The sequence below is a fragment of the Solea solea genome, chromosome 11 (genome assembly GCF_958295425.1).
Source record: "Solea solea chromosome 11, fSolSol10.1, whole genome shotgun sequence".
NCBI lineage: Eukaryota > Metazoa > Chordata > Actinopteri > Pleuronectiformes > Soleidae > Solea > Solea solea.
The window spans coordinates 2617492-2644232 of NC_081144.1; the positions used below are offsets into that span (position 1 = coordinate 2617492).

The window sequence follows — 26741 nt, forward strand, 5'->3', positions numbered from 1 at the left end:
AGATTTGTGTTTTTAGAGGAAGACTGTGTGTGTGTGTGTGTGTGTGTGTGTGTGTGTAGCTGCAGCACACAGTGCCAGTGATCTGAGCAGGGATGTGTTTTCTCTACAATCGCATTCACTCTGCAACAAAACAAAACCAGGCTGTTTGTTATTTATATCGCAGCACATTTGCAAACCCTGCGTGTGTGTGTGTGTGTGTCTGGAGCCGCAGCATGCACCCATTCTCCCGATAAGACGCAGCATGCCAATCGAGGGATCTGGTTGAGACAAAGATGAAGTCCAGGTTTAGCCCCTCTATCGGCTCTGGGCGTCTGTCTCATTACCATAATCTCTGCTTTCCATTATCAGCTGGAGAGAGAGAGAGAGAGAGGCTGACCCTCCTCATCCACCGGCCTGTCAAACTTTATTCTCCTTCATCCTGGGGATCCTCATTGTGCTGCCGTCCAAAGCAAGTGTGGAGCCGCTGTGATACCAAACCCACCACAGCACTGCTCACTTTGTCGTGGACGCTGTGCCGTAACTCGACACTTTCACACAACCGTTTCGAGCTCAGTTCCCGGCTCTTAGGTGACCCAGTTTATTTAATCTCTTCTCAAATACATGCACATACAGATGTAAAGGCAAAACCCACATTATTTAATGCTGTAGTATATAACATTTCTGCATTGAAATGAGAATAATGTGTGGTGCTTTCCAGTTGTAGATGGAATTTTCATCTAGCACGTCCCCCTTCAAGTTAGTTTTCTACCTAGTGAGATTACCAAGATTACCTTAGAGCAACCCTCAACAAAGGATTCCAAGATGCTTTAGTTGTAAAAACACCTTCCTTTTACCGTTAATCAAACTCCTGTCTTACTTGTTTCACGTTAAGTCATTTAGTACTGTTTTTAGTCCGTGTTTGTTGTACTAGTTGTTATCAACTAGTATTGCTAAGATTCTTTATTGTCATGAATCTCAGTGTCGCCTCAGTTTTACAAAGTAGTATGAGATAGAAATACTGTGGATAAAGTTATATTAAAGTATATATATAACATTGAATAAGATATATAAGAAATAGGTTCCAAAAAATTACAATGCAAAAATAATAAATATAAACATAGAATAGTAAATACTAGATAAAGTGAAACTAGCGGGTGCAAACTTTCAGGCAGCTGAATGCGATGAACCAGATTAAAATCAGTCAGTAAGTAAGAATGTAAGTCAATTTTATTGCTATAGTTTAAAGTCAAGTCAAATACATAAAATATCAACAGGGTTCATTCAAAACATAAAAAACCAGGAAGAGTGCAAACTAACAGAATGACTTATTTATTTCCTTTTATTGGCTAACTAGGTCACCTCTGATCTATTCAAGGTACTGGCACATTTCACATTTTGAAATAATCTGCTTTCTGACATTTCTGCTATAACTTCCGGGGCGAAACCTTACAGAAGCTCCACCTGTGAAGTGTGAAAGCCACAATTCCCATAATCCTGTGAAAGAAAGAAAGACTGAAGTCTGAAGGCAGTTTCTCTCAGGTGCAGGCCAAAGCCTTATTTTCCCTCCACCTCTAAATCCAGCAGCATGTGATGTGGAGAGAAAACAAATAGAGTCCGTCCCGTCGCAGCTGCCCCCCGAGGACTCGCCGCTACCTTTTGGAAAGTGATGGCAGTCACTGCAGAGGCCTCGAGTGCTGTCACGCTGAGTTACTGCCCCTCTTCCATTCTCCTCCCTCCCTCAGTCCTGCATCTACCCCACCAGCAACAAACAAAACAGACACTGTGTGTGAGGGGGGTTTTCTTTAAAAAATAAATATATATATTCTTTTTTTTTTTTTTTTACCTTGGCTTATAGGAAAACAAATCTTTGCACGCTAAAAAGAATTGATTTAATTAATGCAGCAGCATGTCCTGCAGCCACATGTAATCCACTGAGAATTCTCTAACAGGAGCTTCCACAGGGGTTCAGCTGTGGGGGAGTTACAGAAAAGATATTCTCCCTCAGTCTCTTCCACTGGCCTGTAATGGGAGCCTCACACTAATCCCATAATTCCTTGTTTAATTAAACTGCAGAGTCGACCCTGTCGTTGTCTCAGCCAGTTTGACGAGCTGTTTCTACCTTATTTCACCAACACAAAGAAAAACTTCACTAGAGAATTAATGCGTTCATACGAATAAATAAACACCCAGAATTCACTGCACCTCAATCAGACTGGACTACAAATATGTTTTTTATTAAATATGGACCTTCACGTAAATCTTGCAAGTCCTAGCATGATCAGATTTTTGTATTCTGTTTTTAAACTTCTCTTTTATTTTAGGATTTAAACACCCACAGCAGCACCCACTCTGTTCCTCCTCTGTAGTTAATATCCATTGTTCATTTATTGCCTTTCACTTGAAAGAAACAATTATTTACCATTTTCTACTTCATTTTTTTCTCTTATGAACCAAGTTCTCTGCACCACAGTACCTTTGTTGTCATTCTTACAATTCTAAAGACTTAGCTGTTTGTTGTAAGATAGTTTATTTGGTGAGACAGTTGTGTATTTGGACTGTTTTGTGCATGACTGACATATTTCATCCATGTCATTTAGCATGTGTGTCTCAACACACCTCATTGTTATTACATGTCATTTAGCAGACGCTTTTATGTATCGTGTACTTTAAATCAAAGTGCCATCCTTTTCCTGTCGAGTTTTTTCAAGCTTTATACTTATTATGGACTGTGTTTGTAGGGTCACGTGTGGTGTGAGTAAACACAGCTCCTTACTTGGCAGGAAATATTTCAATTTGAATGACTGATGTTGAATCAAAGCAAAACTTGCGTCTCTCTCTGTGTATTGACTTTTGTGACCAAACATTTGTATCACCGGTCATACAAAGTTGTAGTTGTAAGTGGACGATGTGCAGTAGATGAACTGTCTTCTAAATATTCCAATCGAGCACCTGCAGTGAGATTTTCAGGATGTGCGTCTTCCTGAGAGACTGACACTGACACTTTTTTGCAGTCTCTTTATTTCTAATTTCATCGTGTCAAAAAATGTGCATTGATTTTGGTGTGAATGTACTGTTTGACTTTGTGGCACCAGGGTTCTGGAATATGTTCCTGTAATCATCAAAACATCTTTCTGTAGGAGTTGTTGTTGTCGTCGTTCTCTCAGCAGAGAGATGTCATCAGGGAAGAGGGTTTGATTCCACTTGTCCATATGATGCAAGACTCCACGCCAAGTTGCTCCTGTCGGCAGCATTTGAATGAGTTTGATAGAAACAGTGCGTATGGATACATAAGTGAATGGGTGAATGGAAAATGTGTAATGTAAAGCAGCTTTGAGTGGTTACCAGGACAAGGAAAGCATGATATAAATCCATTTAGCTTAGCATTTACCATAGAATGCCACTTTTCCTACATATTTTTGACCAACAAAAGCCGAGGACTCACCTTTTCACAGCTTCATTGTCTTCAGGTTGTTTTTTTTAGATTTCAGATTTGCTTTATTGTGGAAGTTTTGAAAAGCAGAGATAAGGAATCTGGCCCGTTATGAAATCTGGGAAATCCCTTGTGACAGCTGATGTGTTTTCATGTGGAATATGACATCACTGTCGACACTAACATACAGTGCGGCATTATGTCTCTTTATGAATACTCTCCAATCCTGGTAAGCAGTTGGCAGCTTCATTTGAAGTGGGTATCTGCATGGATCAGATAATCTTCCATGGCTCCTCGTGCACAGCAGAGTGGACACATTGTGTGTGTGTGTGTGTGTGTGTGTGTGTGAAATTAGCTGCACAATAAAAATGTTTGGGGACTATTTCCAGCCCGTCACTGTGCCAGTGTCTGCGCTGCCCTCAGGCCCACAGTGAGAGAAGAATGGTGTTATACACTTCACCAAGGTGGTCCTGAGAGATTAGCACCTCTCATTACACTGCACCTCTCTGCACTGTGCCCTGAGGCATGCTGGGAAATGCAGGTTTTGATATAGAGATGTAGAAAACTCTTCTGTCATATAAATAACCACTCAAAGAAATCTATCTATCTATCTATCTATCTATCTATCTATCTATCTATCTATCTATCTATCTATCTATCTATCTATCTATCTATCTATCTATCTATCTATCTATCTGCTTGTGCAGTAATGCTTAGTTTTGCTGAACTCACTAGATCAGTGGTCTACAACCTCTAGTATCAGAAGAAGATCCATTTTTGACCCCTCGCCACCCAAATGTAATTAATCTACAGCCAAAACAAATCTACTTGACCCATAAAATGAAGATGACTTCATGTATAAAGTCAGTCAGTCAGTCAGTCAGTCATCATCCACCGCTTTATCCTCTGCCAGAGGGTCGCGGGGGGTGCTGTGCCAATCTCAGCTACATCGGGCGATAGGCGGGGTACACCCTGGACTCATGTATAAAGTTTCATATAAAAATAAAATAACGAAAGTTTGTTGTATAATATGTGAAATTTAAGGACTACAAAAAAGAAAACTGTTGACATTGCATAGCTGTTTGAGCCACAGAATGCAGACCACTGATGAACCTGATTCAGACTCACTATCATTTATCATGTTCTGTTATTAAGAAGTTATATGTACAATAGTCATGTCACAGCAGGTGTATCATTCATCTCCTTATGGATCTACCACACTTTTGACACCGAGTCCCTCCTTGTCTTTGTCCAGGCAGTCGGATGGATGAGGTGTCAGATGTGGAGTCGGAGCCCGACCTTCCTCTGAAGAGGAAACAGCGCAGGAGTCGGACCACGTTCACGGCCGAGCAGCTGGAGGAGCTGGAGAAGGCGTTTGAGAGAACTCACTACCCCGACATCTACACCAGAGAGGAGCTCGCTCAGAGGACCAAACTGACCGAGGCCAGGGTCCAGGTAACGTGCTGCCATCCGTCCATCCATTCTGATGCCATCCATACTGAAGTATCAAACGGCATTTAATGATATAAAATGTAATTAAGTTCAACTGGAAAGCTGTGGGTTCAATTCCTGGCTCTGCTAGTCTATAAATGTCCTTGAGCAGCGATATGAAAGATGTATGAATGTGTGAATGGGTGAAAACTGTAGTTTAAAGCAGCTCATCAAGACTAGAAAAGCTCTATATAAATACAGACATTACTAACTTCTTCTTCTGGTTTTATTTGGTAGTAACGAGTAACAAAGATAGTTGGAGGAAATGCAGTGGAGTAAAAGTAGCTAGAAATATAAATAACAAAGTAAAGTACAGATATATGTCAATGTTGTACTTAATGACAACACTGTTTATAGCAAACACATATAAGTGTCATCATGAGTGTCATCCCCATATAATAAGAGGCACATTTCTTGATTCCCCATCAGGGGAATTTACATTTACTTAACAGCACAACATGTATAGATAAATAAGAACAGAAAAAAGAGTAGAAAAAGGAAATAGAAACATAAATATGCTAAAAAATAAATAAAAAATACCTCAAAACATGTAAACTTACACAAACTCGGCTGATTATTCAATAGTAATCGGCCAATGCTGATTGTTAGAAAATAGGCCTAAGACTGACATGTGTAACATTATTCAGTCATACAGTGTAAGGCTAAATACTGTGCCATCTCAGCTCAGGAAACTTCCACAGTGTCCCTGTGGAACTGTGGAGGAAGCTCTGTGGAGCTCTCACAACAGCTGTTAGGTGTTCAGCCGTGCGGTGGGGGTCACATTCCTCATGGATGTATCACTGCCCAACATCTTGGCTTGAATCTGTTTTTCCCACCACTTTCAAGCCCACCACTCATTGAAAAATTCACAGCAGATCACATCAGAGTCTGGACCGTCTCGTGGGATTTTTAATCCACAGCAGCAACGTGGATCAATCAAGAGCCAGAGGAACTCAGAGAGTGAGAAAACCACCAGAGCACTTAGCTCTGATACCTACAAACCTACACAGTTTTCATGAATATTATTTGGTATTATAATAATGCTGGGCTACATGGGTGGTGTAGTGGTTAGCACTCTTGCCTTTGCAGCAAGAAGACCCGGGTTTGAGCCGCGGTTGGAACACAAGGGCCTTTCTCCATGGAGTTTGCATGTTCTCCCCGTGTGTGTGTGGGTCAGCTTTCTCCCACAATCCAAAAACATGCAAAATGCACAGGATTAGGTGAATTGTTAGGTGATGGACTGACAAACTGTCCAGGGTGTATCTCGCCTATTGCCCTTTGTCAGCTGAGATTGGCACAGTGACTCTCCGGTGGAGTATAAAGCGGTAGATGATGGATGGATGGATAATAATGTTTGGCTGCAAGGTCTCCTCACAGGTTCTGGAGCTTTCAATCGCACCAAATGTTCCATAATGACACGTCGGTGCTTATTTGCTGTCATTTAACTTGAAATTGTCAAATTGAACGTTTACACTCACCAGCCACTTCGTTAAGTATTGCGTTAACCTAATGCAGAGGTTACAAACCTGCGGCTTGTGGCCTCATGTGGCCCGCCACTAAATATTGAGTTATAATGAGTTTATTTTTTAGTAAAGGTGGTCTGTATTTATATAACACTTGTTGGGTCTTGATAGTCTTGATGACCACAATCTACCCATTTACACCCATTCACATCTGCATGTAGACCAGCAGAGCTGGGAATCAAACCCACAACCATCTAGTTAAGAGACGAGTTATTAGAGTCTTAGTGATAGATTCATTTTCATAAATATGTTTTCATAAACTGTTATCGTTCCACGTTTATTTTGAAATTCTGTGAAATACTGTCACAAATGTTGTTATTAGTGATATAATGTTGTTATTACAACATTATGATTGAATATGCTGATATGATTTTAAGCTCATATCATTAACCTTTTATCACGTTTCCTGACCAGACTAACTTCTCATTGCCCCGCCCCCCCCCCATCATTTGAGTTTTAGACCTCTGACCTTATAAAATGTCCAGTGTGCTCCTCTGCTGCTATAGTTCTTCAAGCTGTTAGTTCATGTTGTACGTTCAGAGATGGTGTTGTACTCAGATTACCAGCCACATTATTAAAAACAGATTCAAGTTCAGATTCATCACAGTTCACATTTGACCGTTCACCTTCATAACTGTCCTCTCAAACAGCCACAGGGACGACCACAGGAGCCACTGGATCCTGATATGACTTTTCTCGTTCATGTCACATGACCACATGTCAGAGTCATTTCAGCCTGGTAATCTGAACACAGCCACATTGTGGCCTTTCTGTAATTTCATTGCATTTTCTCACTGGATGTCGTCTGTAAACTTTAGAGATGGTTGCGAGTGATGATCCCAGATCACAAACAAAAACATCTATGACTCATTCAAAGTCAAAGTAAATCAACTGTCTTCCCCTTTCTGATGCTTGGTTTTAGTCTGTATGGTTAAAAAGTTCTGATGACTTCATGGTCGCAGTCTGTGTCAGACTTCTCTTTCTAAACATGTCAGCTGTAGTAACAGATTTATTGATGGAGATAAAACTCACTCAAATAACGATACAAGCAGAAACATGTCACCAGTTTGCATCATCCACCTGCATTCCTCTCGTCTTGTGTAATGTCAGCGCTGGAATGTTCCTAAGTGCTGTACTTAAGTTCAAATTTCAGCTTCTTCAACTTCACTGGGGTATTTTTCTTTTCATGTCACTTTCATCTTATGTTCCACTGGCATTACTTAAAGAACCAATATTTGTAGTAATGTTTTTGTTACAGCAACAGAATTGGACTTTTACTATTGTGTAATAAAAACAAAGTCTTCTATTATTTAACAGCTGGTATATGATTACATTTGCTGGTTTTTACATTATTTTAACAATTAATTATTTACACAACATTTGTTTGTGTATTATTTTTACATTTTAAGGTTTGAAATATTGTCACTTTCAGTGCTTAGTCATTGTAAGAGCATTTCTCACTTTACTCACTGTACACTTTACACTAGGAACAGCTGTACAGTACACCCGTTATTCATGCACTTGGCAGCTGTGTGGCACAAAAACCCTGCACATACACATCACATGATTCAGTTAATTTTCAGATTAAACATCAGAATAAATAAAAAAAGGGTCAGCGACTTTAAATTTAGCAAATGAAGGACGAATGAACATCACTTTATAATAGTTTTGAGGAAGCGTAAGGCCACTGTTACCATTGGATAATAATAAATAACAATGCATTTTATATAGTTATACAGTATGCAGTTATTAAATGTTCATGTACTTGCTAAATTTAGTTTGTTTTACATCTCTATTAATACTCACAAGTATATACACACACACATTTTAAATGTACATGTGAGGTCTGTTTGTGCAGCTATTCTCCTGCAGGACACTGCATTGGAAACAAATCTTAACCCTTAACTAAAATAAACAAGGTTCTGCCTCGTTAGGACCAGGTTTTGGTCTCCATGAGGACTACTGGTCCTGATGACAAGGTCAGTGTTGATACTAGAAAAGGTCCTAAAGAGGAAACAAATACGAGCACACGCACACACACGCACGCACACACACACACAGCCAGAGGGAGCTGGACTGTGAGTTGATCACACTTGTTCTGCCTCTCTTACAGAAGAACCTCAGGGCAACAGCACCTGTTCTAATTATTTGAGTCTCCTGAACAGAAATAGGAGTCCAAATGATGTTCTCCACTTGAAAGGCATAATTTCATTTGCTCCAAATGAAAAAAAAAGGCTGATTCCTGGAGAAAGTGAGTTTGGGTGGAAACCTGGAGGCGACGCATAGATTTTTTTATTATTTTTTTCTTTCTCTGCTCCAGCTCTGGCCGGTGTGCTGTGCTGTGTGCATGTGCATGTATTAACTTGTGAGTGCTATTGTATGAATCTATTTCAAATGGTGCAAATGGAAAATGCACACATACTATACCTTTATGTGGTAGACGTGGGACAGGGACAGTGAGGAGCAGTGGACAGTGGACGAGGGACACGTCGTGTCTCTGTGAGTGAGTGGGTTTTGTGTTCAGTGTCAGGCTGAGGTTAGGTGGCTTTAATTAAGAAGTTGAAAATGAGAGTCACATTGAGTTCAAACTGAAGGGAGATTGGACAGATTGTCCTGGACTATAAGACTGTAGTTAAGATTATGGAGAAAAATATGGCTTAGGCTATGTTGTGTTTTGGACTTTTCTTTTGCTTTTTCATTCTTCTCTGTTTTCCTTATATCTTGTCAGTTTCCAGGTGTTTGTTTTTGTGCTCCTCCCTCTTTCTGTGACTGTTGTCACATCCAGACGGAAACGGCAACAAAACGGAAACAATCTTTTTCTTTACCGTTCCCAGTCAAGACGACATTGTTACTGGAATTATCTCTTTCCACACGGAACCCCCTGAAATGACTCAAAGCACTGTAGTACATTATGTCAGGACTGTTGTATCTCTAAAGAGACAATGAATGGCAGTGCAAGAGAGAGCTGGGAATATGACATCATCGTTTTCCTAAAGTATCGTATTCGCTGTCTACATGGAAGTTTTGAGATTTTCCTACTCTGGGAACGCTGTCTCCATGTGGATGGAAAAAAAAGAATGCATATTCACGTAAACCTGTTTCATCTGTTCTACCTTGTTTAGTTCTATGTTCCTGCTCCTCATGTTCCGCACTTACTTCATATTTTCTGTGTGTTTTGCTTCCTGACCCTCAACTATTTTCTCTTCTGCTTTTTTTTTTTATAATTAGTTTTTTAAATGAATGACTCTTTTTATTATCTCAGCCCTGCTCTTGGGTCGTACTTTTGCTTGAGCTGACAGAGCGTGCTTTACATTTTAAACATTCATGAAATTACACTTTAACTGTGGGGCAGTAATGAGTCGATGTCCATTACACTGCATTTAATATAGCCAATATTTGAGGACTGACTGTCTGTGAATTATGAGCACAGTGTAGGTGTCATTTTTTAGACATGTGACCAGGTAATGTCTTGGAACGAGCACGTGTGGCAATTATAAGATGTCACTTTTATCTAGTAAATTATCCAACGTAACGATCAATTCTTTACATGACATTGACCAGCAAGGAGACGCTATATTATACTCTGTGATCATAAAGAATTTGATATTTTAAAGTTAATGGATGGTCGGGTGACTCAGAATGCTGCTACATATGCTAATAAAACCAGAAACCACCTAATTACAAACTCAAAGTTGTCCGCTTTAGCTCAGCGGAGGCTGACACACTTCATTCAGTAAATACTGGGACGAGGGCAGAAGTCCAAGTGAATGGCGGACTCCAGTTTACAACCGACTTAACTGTGTGTGCAAACGGACCGACTGAATGAGTTGTAACACTATAGATCCATACGTTGTGTGGTGGGTGTGGCAGTTGCTCTGAGCAGCGATGAGTGAAGCGTTTAGCGGTCGGATGTTGACGCCTCCTGACCCTCCTCTTTGGCCTCTATTCAGTCTATTGAGGCTGCATTCAGGACCTGGAGTCAGTGAGGAACAACGCATGATTAAGCACACACACACACACATTATAACATGCACCCACACTCCCTCGGCATACCACTTATTTTCTCTTCCATGCCAAAGATCAATTGACTCCTTTTTTGTTTGTATTTACTGTGATTCAAGTTCTTTTCTTCCTTAAAAGTCACATTGATTCCATAGCACATTGATGACTTTTGTTATTGGATTACTGGATTACTATTATTTCATGTACATGATACTATTGCACAGTTATAGCAGCGTTGTGTTGTTGCACAGAGAGAGGAATATGGAAGTTACCGCAGTTATGACAGTTTAACCCTGGGTTCATTTAGGGGCAGGAGTGACTAACAGTGCAACAGATCCACAGTGATCAGGTATGCTGCATGTACGACCCAGTCTCCAGGATTATATGGGGCCACTGGGACAGACCAAGGCAGGGAATACTGGTCTTGGTCTTGTTAGGAGAGGTCTTGACTCAGCAATGGCGTCAACATTCTTTCCACAGAAACACACTGCATTGCAAAATATAAAATACTGACATTAAACCACTTTCATCCTGGTCTGCTGCTCAGTTTAAGACTGGTTCAAGACTCAATCTTGTGGTGTAACTTTGCTTTAATCCCGTTTCTTTGTTTGTTCTTTTATTAATCCCCGTAGGGAAATTCCTTCTCTGCATTTAACTCATCCTCTACTAGAAACCTTCCGAGAATAAGGAGCAGTGGGCAGCCACTGAGCAGCACCCGGGAGCAATGGGGGTTGGAAACCTTGCTTCCCTTTTTATTTGGCCATGGGCCATGATATGAGGGGAAAAATATATTTATATATTAATATTCAGCCCTAAATAGGTGCTTTTTATGCCTAAAATTAAGTACAGGTTACCCACAAGTGCCTCAAGCAGTTAAAACACTATAGTAGTCTGCAGACATGTCAAATAAGTCATGAATTATACAATGGCAACATAAGATCTTGCGTTAGTGTAGTTTATATGAGCTCAGCTCCACAGATTTAATGGACCCTGCACATCACGATAAAGCAGTTCTGAGTAACTGTATGAATTATTACTAACTACAAAACAAATCTGCCTGACGATGAAGCTTCTTTCTCTGTGACACTGATAAAGCATGTGTCATCATAACACATCACATAACAGCAAAGACGACAAGCTCACAAAAACACCTTTGTGTGGTTGTGTGTTTTCCTTCAGGTGTGGTTCAGCAATCGAAGAGCCAGGTGGAGAAAACAAGCAGGAGCCAATCAGCTCGCAGCGTTCAACCACCTGTTGCCGGGCGGATTTCCTCCCACAGGGATGCCAACACTTCCTACGTACCAGCTGCCAGACTCCAGCTACCAAACCAACACTCTGTCCCAAGGTAGAACGGCAGTTTCTGACGTGTCATTATTTTCTTTGTATGCTGCAAAAATAGCACATTTCCAGCATGCGTGGAATACAGTTTTGAAGCTGGTACATCTTCATACGGTTGTGTGTTGCTCTTCAGATGGTGTCGGCACAGTTCACCGTCCTCAGCCTTTACCTCCGTCCACCATGCACCAGAGCAGTCTGTCCAGCACGGACGGCGGCTCCGCCTACGGTCTGACCTCCAACCGCCATGGCTTCTCCAGCTACTCTGACACTTTCATGAGCTCCGCAGCGCCGAGCAACCACGTCAACCAGGTCAGCAATGGACTCGCCCCACAGGTAAGACCTGCTGGACTCAACACGCATGCATGAAAATCTCTTCCGTCATCTGTGGGCTGCTTTGTATTTCTGTAATCCCAGGAATATCCTGTCATTTGGACGTTTTAGTTTAGTTTTGGATTTGTTGGGATGGATACATATGATTTTAATCTTGGTGTTTGTTAGAACAAGATTTAGGACATTTTGGAGTTTAAGTGGGCTGTAATTATGTGATGTAATTAAGAGGGTGCCCGCCTCCACACAGGGATACTTCCACAAGCAACCATTGTCAAAATAATGACAAGTGTTAAATGATGTGTGAGGTTGTGTATTTGGTGAGGGGAATCCTGATGTGCACAAGCCTGCAAGATCAATCCATCGTGTGGGGGGCGCTGGTGCCAATCCCAGCTGACATAGGGTGGTGAAAGGTGGGGTCAATTTAGAGTGTCCAATGCCTAATCCCCACATCTGCATGTACATTTGAACTGTGGGAGGAAACGAAGAACCTTTTTGCGACCGGGTCGGGTCCATAACCAGGTCCATAACCGGGTCCATAACCAATAACCAGGTCCATAACCTTGTTGCAAAGGCAAGAGTGCTAACCACTACACCAACCGTGTGGCCCAGCTTGTAAGATGTGAGGTGAATATTTCACAATAAAATCCTTGTTGACAAAAGAAATTCAGGCAGCCAGAAAGCTGGAGAGCTTTTATTTTGAAACTGGTACAGAAAGTGTTTGTGAAATAGAGTAAAAGTTTATATATGGTCTATGCTCTAATCTGATGACATGTTTTCATGCCATTTCTGGTCTGTAATAACTAAAGCTCGGTTAACTTTCCCATTCAACTGCTATTGTTTTGTTGCGTCTCCAGAATGTCAAAGTTGAAGGAAGGGTTAGCGCCTGCAGATAAGATGGCTGTGGTTTTGACTTTGACCCTTTGACCTTTGACCCCTGCGCAAATACACACAGGCTTCCTCCAAAAAGCTTAAAATATCACGGATGGATCTTTTTCTTTTTTTAAAAACAACAAACAAAGTTTAATCAATGTATTTGCAAACAAGGCAGCAATGTCAGTGGTAGAGCGATCTGTCTTTCAACTCCAAGGTTGTGGGGTTGGAACGGCTGCGTTGGTAACGTGTGAATGGCTATGAAACACATGAGGAGTCACATGAAGTCTGTATGAAAGTGTGAGGGAATGGGTGGTGAATGGATGAGTGGCAAAACTGTAGAGTGAAGCAACTTTGAGTGGTCATCATGACATGATAATCCTTTATTCATCCCACATTGGGAAATTTGCAAACTTCCAAAAGTGCTATATAAATACATTGAACATATAGTTAATTAAAAATAATATCATCTCTGAGTAAAAGAATGAGAAGTACATTTTTTTTAATTCTTATAATTATTTGTGAACTCTGTTACGAGTTCAAACATTGTCCACAGTCATGTGAACATCTATGTCCACATTACCAGTATGTTTTATTAGTTATCCAGAGGCCTTGATTTCAGGTGGTAATTGCTTCTTGAACTGCACACATGCCCGGCGCTCTCTGTGAAATTAAAACAATGTCGTTTTACAATTAAATTTCTCCCCCGGGCTCCAACACTTAAGCAGATTGTCTGACCCCATGGCTCCAAACAAACTGTGGTTTGAACTTTCAAAGAGAAAGATGTTCATTTGAAGAACAAATCCTTTCAACTCTTCAGGGGGAAAAGTAGAAAAGAAATAATCTCTCTGACTAATGAGTGTGATCACTCGTTTAATTTAATGTCTCTCGTTGTGTAATCAACAGATACTGCTGTGACTGCAGGCCGCTCTAATGAAATGTAATTTATATCCCTCTGTCTCATCCTCTGTCGACCTTACGTTTATGACATTTGGTTTTGTCTCATCAGTCAGATGAAATTATGAGTTTTCAAGTGTTCCAGTGTTTAATTTGATCCACTGAATCCCATTTGTTTGGCTTTACAGTGCGATGATAAAAGAGAGAAAATGGTCTCTTTTTTTTGTCTCTGTGGTGTCCTTTGGATTAGTTTACTGATTGTGTGCAGTAACACATGTTTATTTCTCACCACTCTTTACTTTCATCTCTGGATGTTGTTAATCTCTTGGGATGACAAAACGGTTATAGAGTTATCTCTTTATTAAAAAGACCAGTTACTAAACAAACCGAGTAAGCGGAGTAAGATTAATATCTGGAACTTAAATTATATTTTCTAATAGTCACCCTTTATAGAAGACCTGAGTAAAATGTGTTTTGACAAGTAGCAACAATCCTTAAAATCTTGCAAATTGAAAAAATGGGTACTATTTTTTTTGAGAAATGTCCGTTTCAAGTTAAAGTAAAAAAAAGTAAACTCTTGACTTTTACCTGTTTACCTGTCGTCGCAGCACATAGCAACAAACACGTCATAAAGCCATGTCCTAACCTTTATTAACACAGACCATGCTGCATACGCACAGAAAGGTCAGGAACTTGACTAAAAGTACATAAAAAAACATTATGATCATTAAACACAGTTAAAACACTGTAACAGTGTAAACATTGATAAATGTCACTGCCAAAAATCAACCTGATCATGTAAACAAAGAGAAAAAACATCCACATAGATACAGATGCTTACACTTCTGATGGGATCTCACAAGTTTTATCTTCATTTTGATACTGCCATAATGCCCTTTTTGAACAGGGCTCCCAAAAACAGTAGCAGGGATGAAAAGCCTTAACCCTTTTTTAACCCCTTATTTTCTTCACATGTGGCACAAACTACTCTCTTTTTTCTAAAAGTTCTATGTTTCTGTTATAAGTGGTTGATGCCAGTGTTTGTTGTGTGTACTTCCAAAATGAGTCTGTTAACTTCTTGATGGTTAACTGACATCTGACAACAAATTAATGTCCAAAACCTACATTAAATATTACATCATCTGTCCCTAACTAGCAAACTAGTGTAAATACACTAGTGTGCTTGGCTGGTCAGAATCCTCTTGTCTGGTTGTTCCTGTGGTGATAATGTTGGTCTGAACTTGGGCTTCATTGCATTTTTTTGTTGCTAAACTGCATCAGCATGTTCATGTATTGAGTGTTTCAGAGATGGAGCAGCAGAAATTGTGCATCACTGTTTGTATCCACTAGGATGGAAAGATTCCCCATATCAAACTATTCCAAATGAGACTCTGGACTCTGGAAACTCCAGAGTGATTATTTCTGGTACAGTCGCAGAACAGATGACTAAATCTAATCAGAAAACATCACAGGCAGAAGACGAAATTTGATGCACATAAATAACAAACACTGGATTCTAACAGGAGAATTAAATCCACCAGTGTATTTGTCTGTAATTACTCTCTTATTCCACACAGTTCATCCACAGTTGTTCTTCTCGAGCTGCTACATCAGAGTTCACTCGCTCGTCTTTACTTCACTTTACAAGACGTGAGAGGATTTGTAGCCTCATGGTTTTCCAGGAAAAAAAAAAGGTGACATAGTTGACAAGTATTTGAGGCTCCCGCGTACGTGCACAGTATCTGTGGTTTGCAAAAAGCAGACAATGGCAACATATGATCCTGGAGACTGGGTGGGGATTTAGCAACAAAAGAGCTGGGGATAAGAGAGGTGTTTTTACAGCGTGTGATTATTAATCTCAATGCACAAGTGTAATGCTGCACACACAGCTTTGGTTTGCATTAGGGATTAGACTGTGTGTTCACACTATACATTTGTAACGTACACTATTTCATTATGAAGGATTTTAGTTTGAAATTTTAGGACCTAATGCTTGTAAATGCAAATTATTTTAAATTCTACATTTTTTATTAAAATAACACATATAGCTGTTTTTCTGGTTGGACAAATAATTGGCCAATCAGAGATTAGAACACAGAGCATTTAGGCTGCTGTTTCTTCCCATTACTATGTTAAAACATACATACAGAGGCTTTAAGAATGTGCAATATAGAGTGTCTTATACATATATCCACCTCATCAAATTCTATATCTTTAAACAAAAAATATATATAAAAAAACATGGTTCACTTGGCTCGTTGTTATGAACAAAAATAAAATAAAAACAGTTTATTTTGTGACTTCTGCTGCACAGTTGTTGCCACTCCTGGTTTTCTTTTAAAAATATGCGATAACTCTGACTCAACAACTCATAAGAAGACGAAAAAATGCATGTGACCTATAAACACACACCCTCAGGATGTCCATATAAGGAGTTGTGTATTATTCCCACGGAAATTTACCCAGAGTGCACCTGCGGCACCCATCTGTGAAAACAATGCTCTAAAATTCTAAAACACAGAAAAGATAAATAGAATCCACTGTCAAGCATGACTGAAAAATTTGATTGGGATTTTCCTTCCTGGTTAAATAAAGGTTAATAAATAAAAATAAATAAATAAATGTCCATTCAAGCACAATATTCAATATTCACCATAGATTTAAAACCTGACGTACTATTTCCTCATTTTTAAATAGTATACAACATCAAAATAAAGAGAAATATTAAATTGCAGCCTTTACAAGTCGATAAAGGCTTTGTTTCAAATTTCAATATGAAAACAATTAATTGTTGAGCCCTAATGTGAAGTTCCACACCAGATCAACAGCATCTGTGATGAGTGAGAACTAAATAAACTCCCATCAAACTGCTCCAGTGAATTCATCTGAACGTAACGTGTAGTTATTCCTGTGTTTATTGTCCTCTCAAGTCAATTCTGAACGGCTCTGAGTCGCAGCTCAAGCTTTTTTCCATTACGGGTTCACTGCCATTGACCCTTTCATCATGTTCCCGGGCATTTACATGAGATAACAATGTAGGGCGAATTTCCCAAGCCCCCCCCCCCCCCCCCCTCAAAATTGCAGAGAGAGACCAGTGCGCCGTACGTCTGACAGGCAATAATTCAATTTGAAACAGCTATATTGCATTTGGAATGTAATTCACACAAGCCATTCCTGCGCCTCCTCCTCTCAAAATTGAATGGGAAAGAATTAGAGGCTTCGACTTTCATGCAGAGATGGAGTGTGCAGCCAATTCCCCGGCTTATTGACAGGAAGACAAAATGACAGCCTGGAATGGCGTCGCCGTGATGGCACTGCATGTGTAAATAGAAAGCTTCACCATCACAGATGTTAGAACCCCCAACCACACACACACACACACACACACACTAAGAAAAATAAAGCTTTTTTATTTAAATCCCACTTTTCTATTCTGCTTTAAGGGATTTTTTTTCCCCTCTTCACTCAGACAGACAGTGATGCTGGACCAACTAATCCCCTTTTGTCAGGTCAGACAACTTAGTGACCTGCCAGTGAAGATGAAACTGTTCTTCCTCACTGTGACCCCCCCCCCCCCCCCCCCCCCCCCCAACACATCAACACATCTCACAATTTTTCCCTTTTGCTCTCTCATTTCCTCTCTGGTTTGTTGTGAGAGGAAGATTTAGCCTGCTTTGGAATGGTGAAGCTCTACTGGCTCGCTATTTGATGTCAGGGTGAGAGAGAGAGAGAGAGAGAGAGAGAGAGAGAGAGAGCGGGCGGGCGAGTAAGGATAGAATAGAGTGGGTTTCAGTGTTGGGGGATCAGAGCTGCTTTGGTTCTCCAGCTCCGTCTCTTTGATCCATATCCCCAGGCCTGCCTGCCTGCCTCGCTAACTCAGGCCTCTGCTCGTGATTCCTGACAACTGTCGGCCTGAGATAAGGAGGTGGGGTGTGTGTGTGTGTGTGTGTGGGGGGGGGGGGGTGGAGGGTAGTGGGGGACAGGGGCTCCTCTGCCACCCTACCCCCTACCTCCACCCACTACACCCTGCAACACCGCTACTCTTTATGCACTTCCATTAACAATAACCCTAAAAAGGTGTATGGAAATACTGGATGTTGAATTATATTTGAGAAGCCTTGGCACCTCAGCTCTCTGGACACACACACACACACATTGACTACCATTCCTATTGACAGCCTTAATCAGAGGTGTCAAACTCGTGGCTGTGGGCCACATGCAGCTCGCCACTTAATATCAAAGTTTTTTTATTAATAGATTAATTTTGCATTTACTTTTCTATATTAAAACAAACACTTTATTTTGAAATGATGTGAAATATCATCAAAAATATCATTATTTTAATGTCTTTTTCTCAAAAAGTTGGATCTGACCGGCCCCTACTGACCGAACTGGACCCTCAGTGGCCCCGAGGTCATGAGACCCCTGGCCTAAATGAAGCATTATTCCTAACCTTACCTCAACCATAATTTTAATTTTGGCCCTAAAAGTAACCTGTGCCCTTCATTAGAACCAGGTTTAGGTCTTCATGAGGACTGCTGGTCCGGACAGGGTCAGTGTTTATGGCAGAAATTGTCCTAAAGGGCCAACAATTATGTGCATGTTTATTTTTGTGCACATTATCACACTGAGGTATTTACAGAAATAAAGGAGCACAATGAAGCTCTGCATATAAAAAGTGATATTTGAAGAGTTTAAGCGAAGACATTAGGGGAGTATAAGAAAATACTCATACACCAAAATATCACAATATATCGTGGTGTGTGAAACTGTAGTAATTCTTTTCTTTGATTCTTTCCCTCTCCTTCTACACCTTTTTATAGACAAAGAAAACTGTATATTATTTTTGCATATTACATTGTTAAAATACATTGTTGTTAAAAAATAATAGGCCACTCTGTGGAGGAAAAGTGCTATTTATCACCTTGTTTATAGTACCCCATATACTGCAAAATATCTTATTTGTATCGTATCAGCAGACTCTTCCTAATACACAAAGAAACATCTTTTCCGAATGATTGAAAAATAAATACAACTTTAAATAGAACATTATAGAGCAGGCCAAAAGGAGAGAAGTTTAAATTTGAATTTAACTTCTATATATAATATATAAAGATACACTAGATAAGGACTGAGAGAACAGAGAGTGATACTCTAAATATTATAATATTGGTAGAATTCCAACGCACATCAAGTCCATTCAAACTGAAATGCTTCTCATTCACTTTGAATGAAGTGGTGAATCGAATGGTGCCAAACTGCATGCTGGTCCACTTACTCTCTCTGTGTTGCACAAAAGAACACTTTAAATTTTGAAGATATCAAAAAATATTATAATAAAAGGTATTTCCATTTGTCTTGTTTGTGCCTCAGATTCCTTTCTGTTGGACTGAAAATGAAGTTAAGACATTTTGTTTTTGATGAATTTAAAAACAGATTCACATTGAAGCTAAATTGAAGGCCACTGAAGCAGATTCAGTAAGCAGCACAGGGGCTGAATACTAAATAATAAAAAAACACAGAAATAAAAGCTCCCTCTTTCCTGTGTTCACCTGCATGTCAATGAGACTGGTGCCTAATATTAGTCTTAGCTGCTATTAGAGTTTTGCACTAAGCCCTTTGACTGGGCACGCTGTCATTTGGCACGCGCCCATGTCATCAAATCAAAAAGGATGAGCACTTATATTTACATCACTCCTATAATGAGGAGCAGAGAGGGGGGAGGTGTCCGGGGGGGGGGGGGGGGGGGGGGTTAGATGTTAATTAGAAAATTGCCTGGAAAAACAGACGCTGCTTTCGTTTTTGGCAAGAGGCTGAGCAAAGAGCTTTAGGGTTTGAATAAATAAATAAATAAATAGATAAATAAATAAGTCCTACTGAAGGAATCTGCCAGAAAAAAAAGCAGAGGAATTTAAATCATACCCACTGATGGAATGTTTGTAGGATATATTTCTCTTTATTTATCCCTAAGTGTGTTCTCCTCTAAATAGAGCCCAGGGTGCTGTCTCACTGACTGACTGACTGACTAAGTGTGTGAGTGGGTAGAAAAGTGCTAAGCCCCTTTTTAGTTCCCGTGGTTTGATTGTAGGCGTCAAACCCAAACTTTCATCTGCTCTTTGATTTGATGTGATGAGGTTTTTATAAACGTTATACCATGACTGCAGACACTGCAGACACTCAGGTGTCTGTATGACTGTACGACACACCACGTTTCTACTGGAGCTCTGGCTCAACAAAGACAATTACAAAAACTGGCTTGTCCAACATTTCAAGGACAATCACATGTCCAGATGCAGAGCGTGCTGCAAATCAATAAAAGTGGACGCCATGGGCGAAGCGGCTCTTACAAATTGCCCTCCCACATTCGGTCCTTGAAGTTGAGGGTATTGGTCCTGGAAAGTCCTTAAAAAGTCATTGAATTTGGCATCAACCAGGGTGTGGGAGCCCTTCTCCTTGTCTTGTCTCCTTGAACATAAACACTGATGTAACCCTCTCTATTAACTTGATATCCTCCTCTGGCATGCTTGTTCCTAGTCGGTCCATCGGTCACACATCATTTGAAACTGCCTGCAACCTGTCTTGCCTTAGGATGTAAGACTAGCGGGAATCAAACCCACAGCCTTCGACTTTGAAAGACAACTCGCTCTACCACTGAACCACCGTCACTCCTACATGACGTGGTAGATGCGTTTGGCTCTGATGGAGCAGATGATTGGCTTCTGGGAAGAAGGAGTTGGACTCATGTCTACACTGTCTCTGTCCATACACTGTCCTAAAGTCTGTAAATACTCCCTCAGTTTATCATTTTAAACGCCAACTGGTTTCACTGAGCAACATGGTCTATTGCTGAAAGAGTAAATAAGTGAGTGGATGTGGGGGTTGGCTGTTTGAAGATTAACTGAGGGACTGACACTGAGGGCTTCTTCTTCTTCTCCTTCATGTGCCATCTGCTATCCGCAGGTCGGCTGTCATGGATCTCCATCGTTCCTCTGATACATGATGTTGTCAGTCCACGTTGTTCTTGGTCTCCTCCTCATCCTCTTCTACCTTTGCTTCCAGTAGAAATCGTTATAGATCATCTCCTCTTATGATACAGCCAAAATATGCATATTTTCACTTTTTGGTGGTATTGAGCAGTGATCTTTTTTCTCTGTTTGTTTTGAGCTCAGGCCAAGATATTATATATAGTCACATTTCAAAGGCTTCAAATTTGACATGAGTGCAGTGGATAGTTAAAGACCTAAAAACCTGTGTGCGTGTCTCATCTTAGCTCACATACTGTTAGAGAATTTGATCAATTCCAAATTTGCTTGTCAATCTCAGTATGAAAATCTGTAATTAATCAATAATAAGGTGACACAAATATCAGGTGACAAAAATAAGTGATAATTAAACATTTATATGACATTAAAAAATATTTAGTGCTGCCTGTTAAAAGAATCTATAATTCATTTAGCCCAAGCAAGGGCTTTTCTGCTAAATCACAAATGACCCAAAACAATATCACCCTAAAAGAAACAAACATTTAACACATTCATTGTTTATGTGGCATACACTCTGGTGGTGTGTAGTAAAATACATCATTTATGTTATTTCATGTGTTCATGTGTGGACATGTGAAGTAACTCGTCTACACACTTAAAACTTCACACACACAAACTCACTATGGCAACATGTGATCCGGAGATTTAACGTCCTCTAATGATCATGGTTGTGTTAACAAAGAGTAAAATCTGTTAATATCAACACTCGCATGTTGAATGCTGAGCATGAATAATAAGAGAGGGAACAGTTTCCAGGCACACAAACTCTCTGCAGCTATTCTCTGTCACTGGCAGGAACCCCTGTGTTTTCTTTATTATGGTTGCCCAAATATTTCACCCCCTAATCCTGGTGCTTTTAATTGATGTGTGTGAGCTTATGCTAAATATGAAGATTTGAATAATTTCCACTTTCAGGCAGCACAATGGGCTGCTCTGCAGTGACAGGCCACCTCCTTGTTGCCCTGAATAGAAGTGTCAGGCTGCTGGAAAAAAGAAACCCTCACCCTCTCACCCAAGTCAGGCTTTGACATCTCCTAGAATCCTGGGGGCTCTTTACCCCCGTACTCCCTCTCCTCTTCTCCACCTGTGTCGCTCTGTGACACCCTCACCTCCTCCTCTTTTTACTCTGCAGCAAAGCCAACATCACTAGAACTGTCAGGTATTTAAGGTTATGTTTTTAACTTCAAAACTGCTGCACATACGTGCTGAAAGAAGCACTAACCAACTGCTAATATCTGCAACTTCATTTCTATATTTAAGCTTAAATCATGTTTGTACCCACACAGCATGGACTCTGACAGAGATACTGTATAAGTACTGTATAATTAACTTGATTAAGGGGTTTATAGTGTTGACAGTAGCTCAGCAGGAGACTCTCTCAACACATCATTGTTGTCAATTAGCAACAGTTAGCAACGCTGCACGTGAGTGTAAACTCATACGTTGCGTACAGTCAGAAGTCTTTAAAAGTATAAAAGATAATTACGACACAAATAACCGCAGACCTTCAGTTTAATCAACTTTGACAAATAGTTATGAAAACATAATTCAAAGACACAACATAGAGGGTGAATGTCTATTTCTATCACTTTCTGGTGAGAAAAGGAATGGAGATGTTTTGGCTTAAACTTGTCGTTATGATGGTAAAACTGAGACTTTAGAGTAAATGTGATACAAAACAACACTGAGTTTTTCTCTTGCTCACTGGGACAGGGTTTTCACAGAAGATTCAAAAGAAGCAGATAAAACACAACAGAAAATAGCATTCACCTGTACCTGTGTCCTCACCATCATCTCTCTCTTCAACCAGGTCGACCAGTACTTGATTTTCTTATGATTTGGGGTTTTTAGTGTTTAATATTTGCCACAACGGACTGTTTTAAAACAGTTTTATTTAGTAATCATTTAGCTGTAGGTTTGTCTGACAGCTCAGATACACTGTACACAGGGTTAGGGTCAGCTGAGTCATTTCATGAGCCCTTTGCACAGCAGCTATAAGGATAACATTTTAGGTTTTCCTTGAAGACAATGAGTGAAAAAAAACAAAGTCATGTGATCATCACAACTTAAAGGATTTGTCCTCTGGGTGCTATGGGTTGCAGCAAAGCGACAGAGAAAACCAACCCGAAGAAAAACCCTGTTGACAGTTTGTGTTTCTGCGTGTTTGCAGGTGATGAGCATCCTCAGTAATCCAGGAGGCGTTCCCTCACAGCCACAGCACGACTTCTCCATCTCGCCACTCCACGGCGCCCTGGACTCTTCTGCGTCCAACGTCATCTCCACCAGCTGCAGCCAGCGTTCGGCCGAGGCCTCCATCAAGACGGTGGACAGCCTCCCGTCGTCTCAGTCTTACTGCCCGCCCACCTACAGCTCCACCAGCTACAGCATGGACTCAGCTGTGGCGGCTGCTGGATACCAGTACAGTCAATACGGCCAGAGTGAGTCCTGCTTTACCATTTACTGACCCACAACAGCGACACATGTATTTGTTTCTACTTCACTAATTTAAAACAGATGAAAACACTAAATCAGCACCATGGACAGAGCCATAGATGCATCGTTACACAGCAACCTGTTGTGCATTTCAGCTGCTTTTTTCCATTACTATGTTTAAACAGACAGTATATACAGAGGGTGTGAGGATGTGTAATATAAGAGTGTCTTATATCCTTTCTTTCAGCACAACCTTTAGGCAATCTGATGAAAAAAAATGCAATTTTCACCAACTATATAAACACAACTGAGCAAAAAGTACTCAAAATGTTTGAAATGCGATTGAATTTGTGAAATTTGGAAATATGTCACAGTTCAAAGTTCACTTGGCTTGTTTTTATGAACAAAAGGAAAATAAAAAAACAGTCTATTTTGTGACTTCTGCACAATTGTTGCTACTTTATATCACGACTAAAAATGTGATATAAAATGAATCATAACTTTGACTCAACAACATGTAACAATAGAACACAATTTTCTAAAGCCTGAATATGTGACCTATAAACACACACATTCAGAGGATGTCCATATAAGGAGTTGTGTGTTCTTCCCACAGCAATTTACCACAGGCTGCACAAATGCTCATATGTCTCCAGAAAAACTGTTGACACGCGCATCCACACAAACCACTACACACAATGACCTTTTTTGAGGAAACACAAAATCACGTGGACATTAATTCATTTTGGATCGTATACATATTTGTAATGTTGTAATGTAGTGAGTGTGTGAGCGTGTGTGTGTGTGTGTGGTAAGTTAACCCTTTAACACCAGCGACACGTCTGGACAAGTGCTCAAATGTTTGTGTTACTGTAATTACACAACAGTTTCTGCTATCGGAAAAATTCCAATGGTTTCTGAAAGTCAACCATGTCGTTATTGTGCTAATTTCACTGACACCGATGCAGGAAGCCGGCAAATCAGCGTCTTTCCACACACACACACACACACAAACACACAGTTTTTAATCAAATATCACATTTTGTACTCAAAAAATTCCATTGTAAGTAGATTAAAATACAGAAATCTCTCATTCATGTACAACTACAGTGTTTTTTTTCTAAATAAAACTCTAAAATCAAATTCCGTTTTTTGTTTTTCTTGACTGTAAACCGTTAATGCACTCTCTTAACATCCAGTAAATTGTAAATAACTGCCAGGTATTGAAAGTTCTAACTGTACTGAAAAATAGGACACGGGACATTTTCTGGCCCTTTTAATTCAATTAAATTCAATTAAATTTTATTTTATTTGTATAGCACCGAATCACAACATACGTTATCACACAATGAGAAAACACTAGAGGCAACAGTGGAGAGAAAAAAGATGTGCAGCATCTGCCTCGACCGGTTGGTGTGAAAGGAAAAGTGGGGGACAGAGCAGAGGTGGGGGACAGAAAGGGGAGAGAGAAAGGACAAGAGGGAGGTGAGGTAGAGACAGAAGGAAGAGAGAGACCAGGAGCAGATATACAGCAACTGTATCAAGTTCTAAGTTTATACAGGACAGTTCTGAGTCAGTGACGACACGTTTATAGAACTACAATGTCATTTATATAAGCAGCAGCAGCAGTGGGACACTTTCAGGCTTAGGTGTTAAAGGGTTAACTTTGTCTTTCATCTCTGTGTCTCCTTTTGTTTAATTGTCTTGTCTTTCATTCATTCATATGCATATTTTTGTGTCTATATACTGTATGTTTTATTACTTTACGATCAAAATGCACACTTATGTTTGAAATAAGAAAGAAATTCTTTAAACCACCATTAGTGTTTCACACTGCCAGGGTGAAGTCGTTGCTGGATCGTGTACTGAAAAAACTGTTAGGACTTTGTAAATGAAGAAGGTCCAAATACTTTCATGGATATAAGTTGAGCTACACCTGTGTCACTGCAGTCATATAAATGGCATCATGTGATCACCAGGACACAGATTATGTTGTTTATTTAAAATGAGAAAATTCCAAGAGAAAATGTGATGTTGTAGCTGATCCTCTGTAATGGGAAGTTTGTGCTGTTTGTTTTTGCCCCAACCAACCACCTACCTCATCTGACCCCCCCCACACACACACACCCACCCCTCCCTCCTGCAGACAGATTTAACACTTTACTTGAGACATTTGACTCTTTTCTTGTTCTAATTCAGGAAGCTCATGACAGATTAAAGTACATACTGTCAAAATAGCTGAGGTGTGTGTGTGCGTGTGTGTGTGTGTGTGTGTGTGTGTGTGTGTGTGGTTGTACTTGTGTGCATACGTTTTAGTGTGTATTATCAGATGAGCTGTATCTCGGAGGCAGAGGACTCTCAGTGTGGCTGCTCAACAGGGATTTAAGGTATAAACCTGGCTGACAGGAAAAACAGCCTCCTTTTAAAGGGCTTGCTAAACCCATGTGAAACACACACACACACACACACACACACTCAGACACACACACACATTGCTCCCCCACTTTCTGTCTGAGTGACTGGCATGTTGGCAGACAGACCTGCCCACCCATAGGTGGCTCTTCTTTCTCTCATTCCTCGGCCCAGACTGACAGCTTCCTTTCTGCGCACGCTACCATCCTAACTGACGTGTCTTACTTACTCACTGCCCCCAATAGCCCAAACACACATGTGCAAACACAAACACACAAACACACCATCACACCGCGTTATCAGCAGCCAAACCGGGGAGGAGCGACACTTAGCGCTCTGAGAGGAAAAACATGCCGCGCGTTAATGCCAGCTTTTCAAGAAACACTTACTCCGGTGAAGACCTGTCTTTGTGTGTCTGTGGAAACACAGACACACAATCTGTCAAACAGTGTCCTCTCGTCAGTTGCCAGGTCTGTGTGCACCAAAGAAACAGCAAATAGTCTAATACCAGAAGTCAGAATAGGATATTGCTACATTGCATTTTAAAGTCAGTATTTATATATATATATATATATATATATATATATATGTAAAGTCCAAGTGTGTTGATTCTACAGCAGTGAGGGATAACGCTCTGTGTTGTGGGTTTACACAGTCATACTATGAGGTCAAGTCCCATTACTGTAAATGACTACATTTACAGGTGAAGACGTGTTTTAAAGTTAGGCTGAGGCCAGGATTAGGTTATGGTTAGGGTCAGGGTTTGGATTAGGCCAAGAAATGAATGTTAGTCAATGCAATGGAAACCAGTGTGTGTGTGTGTGTGTGTGTGTGTGTGTGTGTGTGTGTTTGTCAGAGATGACCCCAGTGTTTCAGAGCAGAGAATGTTGCCAAATTTAACCTAAACCTAATTGTAAACACTGTATATTCATGCACATTCGGCAAAATGGTCAGTAGTCATGTGACATATGTTTAATGGCTTCACTCACTCAC

The 26741-nt window shown here is 40.3% G+C and overlaps 1 protein-coding gene across 2 annotated transcripts in view; it reads left to right on the top strand.

Annotated features, from left to right (window-relative positions):
- The window catches only part of LOC131469068 (paired box protein Pax-7-like), a 46166-nt gene that overhangs the window by 16776 nt on the left and 2649 nt on the right, over positions 1-26741 (top strand). For both annotated transcript variants that reach the window (XM_058643912.1, XM_058643913.1), the window contains exons 5-8: positions 4665-4864; positions 11605-11770; positions 11897-12096; positions 23074-23341. In XM_058643912.1, coding sequence (XP_058499895.1) covers positions 4665-4864; positions 11605-11770; positions 11897-12096; positions 23074-23341 — 834 coding nt within the window. The remainder of the gene's footprint in view (positions 1-4664; positions 4865-11604; positions 11771-11896; positions 12097-23073; positions 23342-26741) is intronic.